This window comes from Aplidium turbinatum, chromosome 8 (assembly GCF_918807975.1).
Source record: "Aplidium turbinatum chromosome 8, kaAplTurb1.1, whole genome shotgun sequence".
In the NCBI taxonomy this organism is placed as follows: domain Eukaryota; kingdom Metazoa; phylum Chordata; class Ascidiacea; order Aplousobranchia; family Polyclinidae; genus Aplidium; species Aplidium turbinatum.
Window position 1 is genome coordinate 2,228,428 of NC_137479.1, and position 18,170 is coordinate 2,246,597.

The 18,170-nt window shown below is 38.4% G+C and overlaps 1 protein-coding gene across 1 annotated transcript in view; it reads left to right on the plus strand.

Moving 5' to 3' along the window:
• LOC145775245 (2-oxoglutarate and iron-dependent oxygenase domain-containing protein 2-like) overlaps window positions 1–18,170 on the plus strand; it is a 69,251-nt gene that overhangs the window by 26,783 nt on the left and 24,298 nt on the right. Inside the window, exons 2-3 of the mRNA XM_082586498.1 lie at window positions 807–934; window positions 7,008–7,172. Of these exons, the coding sequence (XP_082442624.1) occupies window positions 857–934; window positions 7,008–7,172 (243 nt within the window). The 5' untranslated portion in view covers window positions 807–856. The remainder of the gene's footprint in view (window positions 1–806; window positions 935–7,007; window positions 7,173–18,170) is intronic.

An 18,170-nucleotide genomic window follows, 5' to 3' on the forward strand; every position in this document is an offset into this window, starting at 1 on the left:
GTTTAAATTTTGTCATTGGTTTGTCCAAACTTGTTCAATGTTGTCCATTTTGTGATATTTTTGCCCATAATATGTCTCAAATTTAGATATTTGAGCATAACTTAAATTCTATTGCTCTTGGAGTTAAAAGTTCTTTTGGAACAAATAAAAACATGGTGTTTCTGATTCCATAGAGCCAAAAATTAACTTTCTACGACGCATGGATCATGAGTTATGCTATTTTTTATGATTTTGGGCCCCCCGCATACAACTTTCCAAAGTTGCACGGACAGTTAGGGGTGCAACAATTCCAAAACACCATCAGACATGTTTTTAGGTGTAGGGCCACCATTTAAGACATACTTTTTGTTGAAATTCTAAAATTTTAATTTTTCACCGCACCCTATTGTGGATCTTACCGAGAGCAAACAATCAGCCATTTTGAGCTTCTCTTTGGGAGGGACATGTTGACTGAAAAGAGCCTATGGCACCAGTTCTTCTGTGAGATACCAAAGATGGTTTGCAAACCCTCTGAGGGCAGAAGTAACAAGCGTTTGATCAATACGAACATAATGCAATAACGAGTTCATTTTTTTTTTATTGTATCCAGGCTTACACCCGGTGGTTGAAGATTTAGATTAAGTGGACGGGAAGGCAAGGAAGCCAATCTTCGTGTCCACCTTCAGGCATGCCTTTAAGTGTCCTGCCACAGACACAGCCGCATGCTCTTGAGCGGTGTCGAACCGGCACCCTTTCGATTGCTGTTTCAGTGTTCTCACCACTCGGCTGTGCAGCCGACGAGTTAATTAAACCAAGATCATTCTTAGGTGCAGTGGCAGGATCAGTGGTTGTCAAGGATCAGTGGTTGTCAACCACCATGGAATGTAACAATAAACTACAAACTGGACAAATTGGTGAATTTTGGTCTGTTGCAGTGGCGGAATGGCCCGTTTCGGTGAGTCTGATCCCTTAATGGGGGATTTTTTCAATTTTTTTTTTAATTATCGGGTACCGTAACCTAATTATCATTGCCGTTTTAGGGTTAGGGGTTTGGGGTTAGTGTTAGGGGTTAGAGGTTAAAAACTCACTGAATCAGACTCACCGAATCGGACTCACCGAATCAGACTCACCGAATAGTAGCAGACCCGTTGCAGTGGTGTAACCACTTTTGCTTTGGGCAATTCCGTCACAATTTTAGAACTCATTAAGTCCATCTTCAAGCAATACAACAACTTCGACATCCAATGTGCTTTATGCATGGCACCTGGTTTACGAAATGCAAAGTTCTTGAATCTTGACTATCTCACTATCACCAAGATAAACCAGCGTCAAATGCACCAATTCTTTATAATCACCATGTACAAACGATTGTGTCAATGCATTGTTACATAGATCAATAATGCTATGCCTTCGATCCTGGAGATGAGTTGGTGTGATTGGAATATCCAAATTATCAACATCTCCATGGGTCAAAGAATCAATAGTTTTCTTTGAATCTGGTAAATAATGTATCATGCATTCACTTTGGTAAATAAAATTTGTATACAGTACCGTACCAAACCATTTCCAAAAATTTAGAAAAATGTTTCATAACTGAAAAATCACTAAATGGAACACATAACTATGTAACAAAGACTGCAAATCTGTCCAAACTTTTGCAAATCTATACCTGACTGACTCGTATAGGTAATCTTATCATCATCATCTTTCAGCCCTAACACAGTGATCAAGTTTTTTAACAGAAAGATATCTGACTCTGTACTTACTTTTTAAATACCATGATATCAGGACTTTTAGAAACTTCCATGTTTAAACTATTCCATGAATGCGTTAGTACAACTTCGCCTATATGGTGTCTGCACGCAAACCACAGTAACTTTCGATTCAACTTCTTTTGAATAGATACACATGCTGCCGTTTGAGATCCTGAAATCATATAATCTATATGCCTAGTTGCTGAACTTGCTAAGAAATAATATTTCTCTTAGATACTGCATTTGTTACTGTAGCCTACATCTATTTATACTTCTGTTATAATATGCATACTGTTTCATATTTTATTGTTACTTAGCCTACTACTCATAAAATATAGCCTTACAAGAATAATTCATAATAATGATATTAATCTAGTCTGCCTTCTGCAATTGTCCCTGTTTCATTGTGATTAGCTAAAAAGCAGAGCAGGACCTGCTTTGCGGTAGGTAGACAACTACCTTTTATTTGTTTATCATCAGCACATGGGATTGTCTCCAGAAAGTAGAAGCGTGGGTCTGCAGTTTGTCTAGTGCTAGTCATTTTAAACATAATATTGGCCTAAAGCAATAAATCTGAAAAAATACAGTAGCCTATATATAATACAATAACAATCGAGTTGTTGTGTTCTTAGCTCATTCAATCAGAGTCTTACTGGAATTCTGTTTTATTATAAAATTGCACAACCAAGATATAGTGTGAAACCTGCAAAGTAAGCCCAAAACGAGAAGTGCCAATTAGCAAAAGCAGGCAGATGAATACTAAGCAAAAGAGAAGACCTGAGGGAAACGAAAACAAAGTATATCGTTTCAATGCAAATAAACTAAAATACATAACACCTCCCCAATAAAATTTATGACCACCCATAACGAAGATGTGGTTGGCGTCTTCTCTTTGATCGCCTTAATGTTTGTTCTTGGTGCGATGACGATGATGGATCGTCGGTCACTGTCGGCATCGATGAATCCTCGGTCGCTGTCGGCGTCGATGAATCCTCGGTCGCAATCGGCGTCGATGGATCAGTAACCTCGTCAGCTGTCGTTGAATTGGGAACCTCGTCAGTGGTCGATGACGACGTGAAAGTAGTCTCTCCTGGGTCCCCGTCTTCTGGTGAGAGGTAACGCAGTCGTAGCTGGTCGATGTGGCGTCTCCATATTGGACCTCGAGGGTCCACTCGAATCTGCAAACTACGACTCCCGTGTCGCTTCACCACGACGGCAGGAACCCACCGAGGGCTTCGGTTTTGCCTGGAACCAAAGTATAAAGCATAACAAGGATCACCAACATCGAAGTTAATTGTTTTCCGGTTTTGTTTCCGAGGCAAAGGACTCGTCGATGGTTTCGTGAGCTGAGGAAGGAAGTAAAATATCTAATTTAGTACGTAGTTGTTGGTGGTTTAATAACTCACTGGGAGAGTAACCACTGGCATTAGGCGTACGGCGAAATTGCATCAAGAATTGAGTGGTCGCACTTTTAGGCGGTAACGACGATTTTCTCAACGCCTGCTTGAAAGTGCGCACCAAACGCTCGGCAGCGCCATTCGTAGCTGGATGGTATGGTGCTCCACTGATGTGTGTTATTCCCCTAGCTTTACAATAATTCCGGCAGCCATCGTGGCCTACCGAGAGCTCCTTCTCGGCGGCCAAATCTGCGTGCTTGGAGGCCAAAATACAATAACGATAGCACAAGTAAGTAGCATTAAACTTGCAACAATGTTAAAATGATCACTTAGCGTTGTTGAAGTCTGGGCGACGTCCTGCAATAGAATTGTTGTACCACGCATTAAATGCCTTATCGGGATTGTAATCTGGTATTGCGGGACCATCTAACGACCCTAAATTGTTTTAACTGCTCGCAACTCAGTAAATTGTTTCAACTGCATACCGCCTTTCATAAAACCTGACCATTTATTCCATTATGATGTCACCATTGAAGGTGTGAAGTCACTAACCCACAGTGTTCTCAACTATGAAGACACGTGTTTTACCCACGGAGTCAACTAACCTAGTTCTCCTTTTTAACAACGATTCAATGTCTGACAACATTGAATCGATATAAAAACGACAATATTGCCAGCCGATGTAAATTAGCACTTCGGATTAACACTTCGTTAAAATAAACATCGGGAATAGCAAACAAGACTTATAGCTGGATATATTTAATACAACAGTAGTGACTATGATGCGCTGACCTAATTCCGCGTCACTCTTTGATACTACATATTTTCGACATTTAATCCACGATCATTCTATTGCGAAATTAAATAATTGGCTAGAAGAAACCGGCGGCCAAACTTGGCTGACGGAGGAGGTAGCACAGGCGGTCATTCAAGCACTACTTAGCTGCCGGCTGCTTTAAGGCTTGCTATATTGAAGAAGCCACACTTGTGTGGCGATAGCTCTATTGTTTCTATTCATATTCCTTTTTAGATTTATGCTTATAATTATCATTATTTTAAACCATGATTGTCCAAGCAATCATTGGGTGAGCTCAGGGTTGTCCAAAATCTGGCATGTAGGATTGTAGGTTGCATGCATGTTGCTTTTATGCGGCTTGCAAACACTTCCTGCAAGTTTGATAATCCACAAGTGTTAAAAAAACCTACGTATATCTGTACATAATTATATTGCCTTAGCGATAGCACTAAATGAGTCTCACATCATCCAAGGGCAGATCAATAGGTATATATATAACTATTAGGCTATGTGGTATCAATATCTTTATACTGCTTGTGACCAGGGCTTTGGAGCCGGAGCCCGTAGCCATGCATTTTTAACGGAGTTGGAGCAGGAGCACTACGTGAAATTCAAGTGGAGCAGGAGCTAGAGCCAGTTGTTTGAAAAATGACTCCTGCTCCAATGTATTTCATAAGATGCTACTGCTATTGGCTGAATTTACATAATTTAACAGCAACCCTTCACAAAATTAAGAAGTTGTTTGCGTAATCAGACATCGAATTAACGAATATGTTTTGAAATGCAGTTGCGCATGACATGTTGATAAAAGTAGGCCTACCTTAAATTTTATAAAGTTGTGCCAGGCAATTTTAAGCTTTAGAAATTAAATTGATATGTCGTCATTATGTTAATAAAAGTTTTTTTCGGAGCCTGGAGCTGGAGCCGCAGCAGTGGTATCAATAAGCTCAGGAGCTGGAGCTAATTTATTATAAAAGAGAGCTCCGGAGCTGGAGCAACTTAACATTTACGCCTGCTCCAAAACCCTGCTTGTGACGACACTGACTTGAGTTGACTTGCTCTTCGTTGTTACCACAGACTCTCGAGTTTAATTGCAAGTTAACTGCTAACTTATCCATCCGGTCATGTGAATTGAGTGTCAGAGGAAACAGAGCCTAATTTTGCTTGGGAAGAAATGTAGTTTTGCTATTAACAATGGTAAGCTACAGACACAAGGTCTGTTGTGCTTGTGCAAGTATTGTAATATCCATTCCGAAAGAGTTTAATTTAAAAGACTTTGCACTGAAAATGTGCTACATGTTCAGTAGCACATGCATTTGTGAAAGCACCTTCTCAATTATGAAGTGATTGAAAAGGAACACATGGAACAGAATGGTTGATGAAACCCTAAATACCTGATTACAATCCTTACATGTCAACCACCAAATATAAAGCAGATTGAAACAATAACTAAAAGCAAGAAACAATTGCTTTGGTTTGCTATTTTGTTGATGTGTTATGTATTGTCTCTACTACCTACAACTCACTTTTTTGAGTCACAAACAAGCTGAAAATCACTTTTGTATTCGGCCGTGAAGTTTTTCTCAAACCTTAATATGGCCCCTCACCTTCATGCTCGCAGTCTAGGACCACCCTGGGTTAACTTTCTACCAAAAACTGATACAGAATGAAGTTAAGAAATGGTGCAACCAATATCATCTCTCTCTCTGTAGGTATCATTGCTGATACAGCCCTCGATGTACAATGATATTCCAGTTTGATCGATCTCGTGCGTCTTGCCAAATTTTAGTAGGGTTCTTGGTATGTGGTTGAAAATTGTGCAAAAATGTAAATCTGTGAGCTCCTCTTGACCGTTTTCCTAGTATTTTTCCACTTAAAGATAAATCTTCAAGTTTGCCTTTCCTTATGATGTGACCCAAGAACTTCAGTTGCCGCATTTCTATAGATCTCATTATCTGCTGCTCCTGGCCCATCTGTTGGACCAATATCATACATTGTTTTAAATGTGTCATTTGCAAGGCTGACTTTATCACTCGCTTTTTATTGGCATCAACAATTGCCAAAATGATCAAACGAAAAGTCTAGTGGCTCGACATGGAAAGCACAAACAAGAATTTTTAGTCATGGTTGTTGCCAGTATGTCGTACAGAGGAATTTGCTACACTTGGGCAATGGGCATGACTGGCGATGTTTTGTAACTATTTTTTGCCACACATTACTTTTGTTCAGAACAGCTTTTCTGGAGCTGGATGATAGGTGGTACCACCAGATAACTTTGTGGAACATCCAGGTAGTCACATCCATGTTTATTTAGCTGGTTTTAGATTCAGCCGTGTCTCTGGTTAATGAATTAATGGATTCAGCTTTATGGATTTGACTGTGCTGTGTGGAATGAAGATTAATGTTCCAGATTTAAGGTTAATGTTCCAGTCCAAGGATATAGATTCAATCAAACATTGTGTTCTAGCTAATTAAGGCTAGCATAAACTGTGGTCAGGGGTGGCTATGCAGGTGGTGCGTTTATTCAAAACTAACACAAAAAAGCATGAAGATATTTTGTGACACAAATCTCTTCTACAAGGCCTTTGAGATGATGTATCACATATGTTAATACCACCTATAGTTTCAGGAAAAATGCAAAATAGCAGTACCACCTATAGACAACAAGTTTTTTGTGTTTTAAATTTTGGTCACGCATGACCGATTTTGATGACCACTATTTTTCTTTGGCCCAAAATTAGGGTAACCAATTAGGTTTTTGTGTTTTTTATTAACATGTGTAATTGTGTATTCATAATTGTGTATTCTTGCATTACCACAATGAAACATAGAATTACATTTATCTAAGGTCATGAACTTGACCACAACCACACACACACAGTTGGCACACACACCTCCGGGCCATAGCCGCAGGCTGTTCCATCACAATTGGTTTGCATGTTGATTGTTGACAAGGCTTGTGTACATGAGCCGTTATAAATTTTAGTTTTTGAAATAAAGTTTGCAATAAAGTAAATACTGGTCAAAACACTGACTTAGCAATGTATGTTTACATACATGATTAATTTATTTTGCGTTTAGGATTTGCTTGAGCGCGGAGCTTCTGATGACGACTTGAGGGATGTTTTAACCATTTTGTCAACGGAGAGAAAGAGACGCGAAGACAGTGCAAGTGAAGGCTTAAAAAGAATGGAAACTGTAAAATTGATGTATAAGCCGCTTCATGCTCATTTGTATAAATTACAGGTGCATTAACAAAAAGTTACTGGTACCGTAAACTGGGGTGACTAAGGCATACTTTTGAACTTCTTTTAATCGCCCCTGGAAAAATTGTATATTATATAAGTTTAAATCAAAGGTTTTAGGTTCAAAATGGGGGCAAAGGTGAATACTACCCGTACCTAAAGTTTTGTAATCATATGACTACTTTTGGGGAAGTTATCCCCTTTTTTTAGGGATGCCTTAGTCCATAGGCGCCTAACTATTTTTTTGGCGTGGGGGCGAAAGCGTGTTTCACCAGCAGCAACGTAAATTCAGCGAAATGTCATGCAGATGGATGACGTAATTATGTCGTCACACTAGAATTGCTTTTATTGCCACACTCGGAGTTATCGCTACGTTCGACCTACTGTTAATTATTATAAACAAAACTCGACCAAAACACATGCGTCTGCGTTGGCTAGCGGTTGATGGACTGCGATTCTTTAAGCTAAGCACAACATAAAGTTTAGCAACGAACTAGATTTATTAGCATGAAACAAGAGACGAAAAGGTTTACTAAAAGGTATTGTCTGTAAATGGAATGAAAATACTAACTTGATCATACGCTTGAAAATATACCTGTTGCAAGCAAAATCATTCATGTTTACATCAATTCAACAGCACGTCACGTTGAATAAATTTAAAAGTTGCTGACATCCGTAAACAGCCCTTGAAAAATAGTTACGGAGAGACGTTTGATTAAGTTTTCGACTTGACATTGCTCCCTTTTCACTACAATATTGCAACTTATGGCTGACCAGCTTTCAAGTTCCAATTCGCTGTCATTCGCCCGTTTTCGTGTTGCGATGAAACAAAAGATGCGCATATTCCACGCCTTTGATCGGGTTTCTATGGCAACGGTCGTGTGTGCGCCATGCAGTTTGCGCGAGTCCATTGTTGCGTTGATTATGCCACGTGTGCGCAATGCGGTTTGCACCAGCCCTTGTTACGTTGGTTAGTGGTTACCTCGGGCCGAGACTTCAAGTTCATTTTCACAGCAACCGATTCACTGCCGCGACAATTCTCTGCAGAGGTTTCGACTTTCGAAAGCGACATCGAGTCTGTTTGCAAGCGTATAAAGCTAAACGCACGTTGCGTCAACGTAGCAAATTATGTTGTTTTTGGGTGCATTCAACATCTGATGACATTGAATCGACGCAATATGGTAGATTTTTGCTATATCTCAGGCAGCGAAATCAGTCATTTTACATTGATTCAACGTCTGCAGACGTTAAATCAATGTAAAAATGACAGATTTTTTTGTCTGGTGTGGGATTGTAGCATCGCTACTCCTTCTAGTGATAATTTAGCGCGAAGCTGTTGCGGTTTGCATTTAAAAATGTTTTCCTTCTGCCGATCACTAGTTCATCTATTGTTTTATGTATCAATGCAGCATAAAAAGTTGCTCCCACGCATAAATATGCGTGGGGGCCTGGCCCCCACGGGTTAGGCGCCTATGCCTTAGTCGCCACGGCATGGGGTGAATAAGGCAATTTCGTTTTATCACTTCTTTTGCGTAAGTAGCGCAAGTACACCTCACGTTGAGGTGTCTAAGGCATAGTAGATGCAAAAAAAATGTTTAAAAAGATATATAAGGGTCCGAAATGTGTATATACGGTAATGATCCAAAATGTGTATGGTATATATCTGGAAAGGTCCAATAGACCGATATGTCGGTACATATCTGAAGAGGTCCAAATTGTGTACCGGTACCATACGGTACATTATATGACTATACATTATATGCGGTACATTACAGTACTGAGACTCATAAAAATCAATTATATGATGTGCCTTAGCCACCCCATTCTTAACCATGAGAACTTAGGTGACTAAGGCAGCGCCCCAATCTAAATTTTAAAATACGACTTACCAAAAAAAAAGTTTTGTGCCTCATATGATGATTAAATGAAGATATTTAACCTTTACCCAACTTTGAAAATATAATAGAACAGAGTGCACTTAGCAAAGTTTGGCTATATCAGTCAGAATCCGTCAAACTCCAAAATTGATGTCACATTTCAAATAGACTTCGCTCACCGAAAGAAAATATCCACAATTTTTTTTTTACTAAATTATACTCTACTACAACGTCAGTTTCCTATAATAACTTGAAAAATCTACAACTTTGACAGAAAAAAGGCATTAGCACACGTTAAAGTACCTCAAAACATTTTCCTGGTATGCTGCCTTTGTCACACCAGGATGTCTGAGTCACCCCAGTTTACGATACTGTATCTTTGTTTTTTCATTGGTTCTCAACCTTTTTGTCTTCTCAGACCCATTTTGGTGCCTTCGAAACAGTTGCAGAGTGCAGACCCTTAAATTATTGTTATGGATTTTTGGTATATTGTCTTATCATATCATATTAACATATGGGGCATTCCATTTATAATCATCAGATTTTTTTCAAATTTTGTAACCACTAGTCACAGATTTTGCTTATTTTGACATATTTTATACATACTAGGAAATGATGACAATAGCAAAAAAAATTTTTGAAATATCTTGACTGACGGCCGAGATAGAGCACTTTGAATTTTTGGCCACTAGTAGGATTTTAGGAGGCGAGCACACTGATTTTTTCATTTTGCACATTAGTTTTTTGGCAATAACTTTTCGTCTTGAAGGATTTTTACAATGAAAGTAAGTATTTTACCATTTTTGGACCCAAGGAATTCATATTTGACGTTAAATTTGCAATAAAACAAAGATTTGAGTGAGAAATTTAGGTTTAAAATTTTTTTTCAATTTTTTTCTCTCTTCCCGCTTCAGACAAATTTTTCGGGGTATTGAACAAAACAACTATTGCACCATAATTTCACTAAGTTTGGTAGATGTAAGTTTTGTTTGAAACGAAATATTTCACTTGAAAAATCACAACAGTTTTGTATATATATCAGTACCTTATCAAATTTTATCAATGAAATTGCCAAGTGGTGATACATTATAATTATTTTGTACTATTGGTAATTGTGCACCATCTTACTCATTTTCCTTTTCTCTGCAGATTCTAGACCAGGGGTTCCCAAACTTTCTGTTCATCGGTACCCTTTGGTCAATTTATAGATTCGCTCGTGTACCCCCAAAATTTTTTCATATTTTTAGCTTTAGAAAGTTTAGATATTGCAACAAATTAACAGTAGAGCTGCATTAGAAGACTGCATACGTGATATTTTGTACCAATCAAAGCACACAAAGTTATTCATAACAATGTAATCCAAAATTAAACAAACACTACAATCAATCAAACAAACAATATCAGCTGAATAAGCCCAGCAATTTTAGCTAATGTGATGGATGAGCCTGCTTTTTCGCAACAAGCTCATTAATACGAGGTGAAACATTAGCAACAGCACAACGAAGATCATGTTCAGGTGTTTTGAGCTGTGATCTGCTTTTTGATTTGATTCCAAGCTGCACTGAAAACGTTGACTCTTTGTAAACCTTTGTAATTACGGTTCTCATCGCAATCAATCAGCTGTTTTGTCTTGTGTGCTGTGATTGGACAAAATAAGTCATAATGTGAACTTGGTAGTTACTGTATTTACAGCTAAAGCTTCTACTGGGGTGAAAATGTGACTTACTAAGGAGTTCTTAATCTCAGGTCTTCAAATTATTAACATCATCAGGTGATAAAAAATATTTTAAGGCAGATTAGAAGTTATGGAAAGAATATCCATATACTTAATCTAATGTACCCCTTGAAAAGTCGAAATGTACCCCTGGGGGTTATGTACCAAATGTACCCCAGTTTGGGAACCCCTGTTCTAGACAGATATTGAATATTATATGCCGTAATTATTTTGTGACTTAGTATTATATACTATGGAAAGTAACAAAAGCTGTTCAGTAGGTCTTGCTTTAAGGGATGAATGTCATAAACTTACCTTCACAAGATCAAAGCAATTACTCAACTTTGATATTATCAAAGAAGAAATTCTCCTCAAATGGAGGTCTGGGTTACGGCATATTGATAAACTTGAAACTGTGTGCATTAGGGTGGCGCATTTTCCTTGATGTTCTTTAAAATTTTTGTCAGTTTGGAATAATGTTCCATTTTGCTCACTGATATTTGCAAACCAAAAATTTTTGTTGGGTTTTGACCTTTGACCCTGGTTCACCCAAGGAGAAATTCTGAATTTTTTTGAAAAATTAGTAAATTTCGAAGTGGTTTAGCAGTATCTGAAGAGGGGATTTATCAAAATTTGACCACGTGATTTTGACGTCACTTCCTCTGTTAACTTCCACGTGGAACATCTTCACCCTACTCCAAGTCTGAGAGTCACTAATAGTGCATGCTTTTAGTGTCATTTTAGTTGATTTTACAGCCTTTTCGCAGTCAGTGAACGTATAACATATAGACCAACAAAAATTTTTAGCACAAAAGATGAGAGTCATTTTAGAGTATTTCAGGGCCCCTGATTCCGAAAATGCACTTAATTTTTTCGAATTGGCTCTAGTTTTCGAGATATTCGACAATGAAAATATTTTTGAAATCGTTACTCAAAAGCTTTGAATTAGCAAATTACTTATTTTTAGCCCTGTTTACCATTATGATGTCATAATTGCACTTGTCTTGTTCAATTGTTTCATATTGCACGAAAGTTCAAAACGCAAGCAAAGGTTGAAATGAACAGTGTTTAACGTAAGGGAGACATAAATGTTCAATGAAAACAGTTGTGAATCAGTAGGCCTACCTCCAACGACCAACATCACAAGAAAAATATCCCGAAAGTCATGTGTTTATGAATGCAGCTTTATATTGAAAAGGTAGGCCTACTGAAATCGATACTGTACAAATGAAACTGTGTTCTAAGCCTTTGCTAAGGCCAAGTCTTTGCTGCAAGAAGTTTTTTTCTGGTCTATAGGCTAAATAAATGGCATATAGGCTAATAAAATACGCCTTTGACAAGTAGGATGCTGTACAAACAACCCAGATATATTTTACTGCGTGAAGCAACGCAGAGGAGCAACGCATTCTGCGATAGACACAGCGCTATATAAAAACAAGCAATATTATTATTATTACTTTGACATGAAACTGGGTGATCAAGATAAGTCCTGGGTTCCTCCTAAAGTGCACTCAAACCCGTTTCTGGGCTCAAGGCTAAGAAGTTCAGAGTGCCATGGCATAAAGAGAGCCGTGGAATTACCATGAAAATTGATACTTCTGTACGGTGAGCATGTTCGAAGGAAGTTGGAACATCATGTTTACATGGAGTGTGCAAGGCAGTCATTGCGTGGACGTTGCTAATTCTGTTTTTTGTTTGCCCTCTCTTGTTTCAAGTGGTGATTTGCTTGAAACAATAGGAAAACGAGCATGACCGAGAGTAACCTCAATACCTTCAGTAATGTTTTGGAGCAAGGTCAAGCTTTTTTCTCAAAACCATTTCTACCACCTATTGTAGTAAGTTAAAGATTTAGTTATTAAAAGTGGTAGCTGAAATCTTGGCTAACTCAAAAACTAGAGCCAATTCGATAAAACTTAGTGCATTTTCAGAATCAGGGGCCTCGAAATACCTTAAAATGGCTCTCACATGTCCTGCCTTTATATAAAAAAAATTTTGTTGGCCTGTGAAAATCGATAAACATCGTCAAATGATTCAAGAAACTGAAAGCAGTGGATATTTACTACAGTGAACGGTGCACAAAGAAAAACATGCATGAAATGTGGTAGAATTCGACATTTTGAGAGTAATACACGTGTCAGTGTTCATGGAGCTGCTAATTAAACCACTTTGCTTGCTACAAGTTTGTGTTACTGCCTCTTATTGTGTCCATTAAGATGCTAGAGTGCATTAGAAGATAGCGAGTGAGCAGTTTCAGGGATAAGCGAAAATTCGATATTTTGAAAAAATTCAAACCAGGTGAACCAGGGTCAAACGTTAATATTTTTTTGTGAAATTTGGTATAGGAGATACATTTACCAAAAGGAACAATATTACAAACTGACGAAAAAATTAAATGAAAAAAAAATTTTTTTCGAGATTTTGCGCCAGCCTAGTGTGCATGCACCACTACAAATGCTTTATTGGCAAGACATTTGAAAAAAATTTTTCTAGATGTTCTGATATATTTAAAAAACACCAAAAAAAGGTCAAGGCAAACCATAAGGTGACTATAGCAATGGCTGAAAAACTGGAACTGCATTCTATTAAGATTATTTCAGGTTGGAAATTATGTGCTGTCTGTTACCAAATGGCCAAAAACATTGATGTAAGCACGTCATTCAGTGAAGAAATGTCTCAAGCCAGTTCTGCAAGCAGCACTAAAGCGAAGAAGAAAACGAACAAAAACAATCTGCGAAACGTTGCCTTGACAGTACATTTGATGCCTGTCAGTTATCTCCTATAGTAGGGGGGTGTGTTAATTGTCGATTCATACCGTACGCTGCTAAAAATTTGTGGAGCAGTATCAAAATCTAGAATATTTATAAAAATTCGACATACGATCCCCCTAACCCCCATGTACATGCCCCCCGAATATAAGGTACCCCTATTTTCAGAAAAATATGAGATTGTTGGCCTTTTCACCCACTATACTTGCGTTTTGGTGGTATTTATCTTACTCATATGTGGCTTTTCGGGGTCTGTGTGTTCAAATATGACATTAGAAAATTCCTAAGAATTTTCAACATGTGGGTATTTCAATATGGCGGCCAAAATGGGGCTTGGAATGGGTACTTTTGTAAATTTTGACCCAACATAGTTGTGTGATATGTCGAATTAAAGGTTTTCGAGAGCGTAGAATACGAATTTGATCCCAAAAGTAAGCTTATTCTTTCCTGGCATGCGCAATGAATATACCTGAGTATTTAACTGCAGACAGTGCACACCGTTTCGACCCCCCGGTCTCATCAGTGCAGTAGTTACTACATACCTGAGTATTTACATATGTTCATACTGATGAATTATATTATGCTTGTTATTTTGCATTGTGTTTTGCAATATCCTCAGGATATGCAGAGTATCGACAGATCGCGCCAGACGGCTGTCTTAGAAAAATCATACTTGGAAGAGAAAGCAGAAATAAGTGGCTCCTCCGAACAATCAGCTGAAGAAAACCGAAGCGAGTATGAAGTAAGTGATTCTGAGGAAGTTTCAAGAGGACACAGAAAGAAACGAAAGCTCAATTTTGGTCTCAGTATATCTGATGAACATGATGACATGCCAGCGCAGTATCGTCACATCCGTTTACGTGAACGAAAAGTGCATCCAGAGATTTACGAGGCAATGGACAAATTAAAAAGCGTCAACCACATGTCAGAAACACAGGCGGCAGCGGCCGTTGTGACCATCGGCAGTAAGGTTTTTGGTCAAAAATGGAAACTTCATAATGAGTCTCCCGATGAAATAGACAGAGATACGTTGCCTGATAAGCGCAACGTGAAACAGGTGGGGCGAAGTTTAGAAGCTTTGGCGTTAGATGAAATCGTAAAACAGATGATGGACAGCGATGAAAAATCTGCAGTTACGGACGCAGATGACGGATCAAAAAAGCAAGGAGCTGGGTCCTTCTCAGTTCTGGGTGTAACGGTAAATGGCATGTTTCGACCACTACCAACATTGCCAATGGCATCCGAGACTCGTGAAAACCTAGCAGAACTGAAGATTGCCGTGTTAAATGTGTTATCAGCTGCTAGTGGAGTCAGCACCAAACTTCTGTTTGAAAAACTTGACTTCATTCTTACTGATCAGACTTCGCACAATCTAGAGGTAGAGAAACTTGTAGCTGAAAGACTTGAGACTGGGCACATCCCTGATCATCTCTTCTGTAATGTGCATCTAACATTGATGTTCAATAGAATAATCACGAGGTAATGAGCAGAGATAGAGAACGCTCTTGGAAAGGACAAAATCTATTCAAAATTCCTTGTTGAAGCAAGTAATACACATTCAAGTGTGACCGAACAAGCACTCGATTGCATAACAAGGCTCGTAAACCACGACTTCAATCATAAGCCTTGGAACAGAGCAGTGGGTTTTGATATCTCCATAGCGCCGAAAAAGAATCTTTCCGTATGTTTAAAAGATGAAAGATTTAATCGGTTGACACTCACTTGCGCTGTAGTTGTTCACCATCTTCAAGACGTGAATAGATTTCTACAAAAATTTCAGCAAGTAACAAACCAGCTCGCTTGTATTGTAAGATGTTTTCTAGAACTAGATTTCATGAGAGTAATGTACGTTGTAGGAGCACTGATTGGATTGCATCTGGTAGAACCTTTTCTATCCCTCACTACGGCAAAAACTACTAAGTATTCAAAGTTAACAGAACCTTTCCAAACACTGAATAAAAACCTTCGTGAAACCGATGCTCAGGCTTTGTTCAATCTCGAACAGCCTGCATTCAACTTCATTTCCCTGGAACGCTTCAACCAGACAACATACAGCCAAGATATCCGTACGTCACTTAGTAAAGCAATTGAATACACACGTCCTGGAGTGATTAAGGTTCTTACTATGTTATTACCAAAACTAGCGGATGGTTTCCAACGCCAGAAAGGGGACATATTTGGATTTGGACTTTCAGATGAGGTATCGGAGATTGCTCTGTCAAGAATGGATTCGAAAAACTAGAAAGTGCCCCTATACACAATCTGGATTCAGAACGGGCGGTAGGATTCATAAATTATGAACTCAAACAACGAGGCGCCAAGAACTTAAAGTGTGCGTCGACTGTTCAAGTAAAGGCCAAATCACAGGAGTTGATAGAATCCAAATCTTCTGGTTCATTCCGACAATATGGCAACATTGCAAAGTTTACGATTCCCGCCATAATGAAAGCCTGGGATGAGCAACAGAAGCATTTGCAACAACAGGGCCTCGACGACAAAGAAATAGCTAATGTAGCACTTGATAAAAGACGAAATAATGATTTAAACGAACTGAAAAAACAAGGCGGTCCTTTTACGAAGGACTCTGATGTGGATGAGATTCTAAATAGTAATATAACAGAGATTGAGAAACAGAAGCGGTTATACCTCGAGATCAGATACGCCCGTGACACTGCACTCTCAGTTCCAAAACAAAGTGACATTTTTCGTTTATTGAAAGACCATAAAAAGTTGCCAGCTTCTGTTTATGGAGCCAATCTGAAAGCTTACCTGAGTAATTTGAGTTGCAAAGCGGATGTTACAATGAATGATTTAAATTCTGTTTTTGACGGCATGAATCTAACAGAGCTGAATATTGTGTTTTATACTAAATTACATATACGTCATAAGTTTGAAAATATGTTGTTATCAGCTTATTTTTCGTTTGAAATAATCATGAATTCGTATTCTACGCCCCCGAAAACCTATAATTCGACATATTACATGACTATGTTTGGTTAAACTTTACGAAAGTACCCATTCTAAGCGCTATTTTGGCCGCCATATTGGATTACCATTATATTGGATTTTTGGAGGTAATTTCTAATGCCATATTTGAACTCACAGACCCCGAAAACTCCTATAGGAGCACCATAAATACCGCCAAAATACACATCGTTTGGTGAAAAGGCTTAAAAACTCATATTTTGGTGAATTTATGGATACCCCCTTTTCAGGGGGCATGTACATGGGGGTTAGGGTGGTTCAATATGATAATTGTTTTCATATTCCGGATTTGGCTACTACTCCACATATTTTAAGCACCGTACCACGTTGCCATCGTGAAATTCGTCAAATAACACACCCCCCTACCTATAGTTTCTCATGCTATACCAAAGAAGCAAAGAAAACTGCAGGCCAAGCAAAAGATCAATAAAGTTGTGGAAAGATTAGAGGATGCTTTCAACACATCCATTGGCGAAGACATAAGCCATGCTCAAAAACACACTGAAGTTACAAAATCTGAGGTAAATGCATTAAAAAAGGATTCAACAGACTTATTTAATTTGATGATTGAAATAAAAGAAAAAATAATAACAAAACATTCAAACAAGAAAAAGCAACAACTTTTAACAATGAAACCCAAGTCGTGGAGTGTTAAAAAGACTGCTGATTTTTTTGAAGTGTCAGAATATCTGGTGAGCAAAGCGCAAAGCAAAAGCAAAGCGCAAAGCCTAAAAACAGCTAATGGCATTTTAGCAGAACCAACATACAAGAGTAGAAACAAGTTGCCACAATCAACACTTGAAGCTGTTGCTGCATTTTATGAAAATGATGAGTACACTAGGGTTATGCCAGGCAAAAGTGATTGTCTAAGTCAGGGATACCTAGACACTAACGGGATGCGAAACTCAAAATCCGTCCGTCCAACTGAAGGACTAACCATGTTGCCTACAATGAATTGCATAATGCGGTGTTATTACACAAGAAAATGTTTGTTTTGCACTGGCTGTTTTATTCGTCGTTTCACAAAAGTTGTATCTACATTATTGTCAATCTTATGTTGATGACAAAATTATTAATATTGTGAGTTATAACCAATTCATTAGGCTACATGCAGAATCCACAAAAGAAAAAAACGACTAATGGCTTATTGTTCATAAACTTGGCTACTAGGCTATGTACACAAACAAAAATAATACCAATAAATATCACTGGACAATCAGATATCATAACTTCACACTGTAACCACAATCAGGCAATGACACAAATTCAAGTATTTGCAGTCTTGCGTGAACCACCACTCGTAAGCTTGCGTACTGTTCGAGCCATCTTCGCGGGTTCCTTGCGCCTGGGAGCGTTCAAACGTTTTAGTTCATTTTTGGCAAAACAATTAAACGAAGTTTTTCCAATCAACTCGAAATTGCAGTGGCCATTTGAACAAGCCCCATCAGCCTGCAAACTGAATGACGTCTCTGCTGCATTTTTAACGGCTCGAATAAAAGCAGAGCGTGAGTTTGGTAGGGTGAGCATTTACTTTTTAGCAGAAGGATTGCTGAGTACGACATCGTAATACTGAACAGCCATTGTCGTTACAGCGAAGCACAACTCTGTTGGCACTGAAGAATGTACATCAATCCCAAACTGTCATGCAAATACTGAGC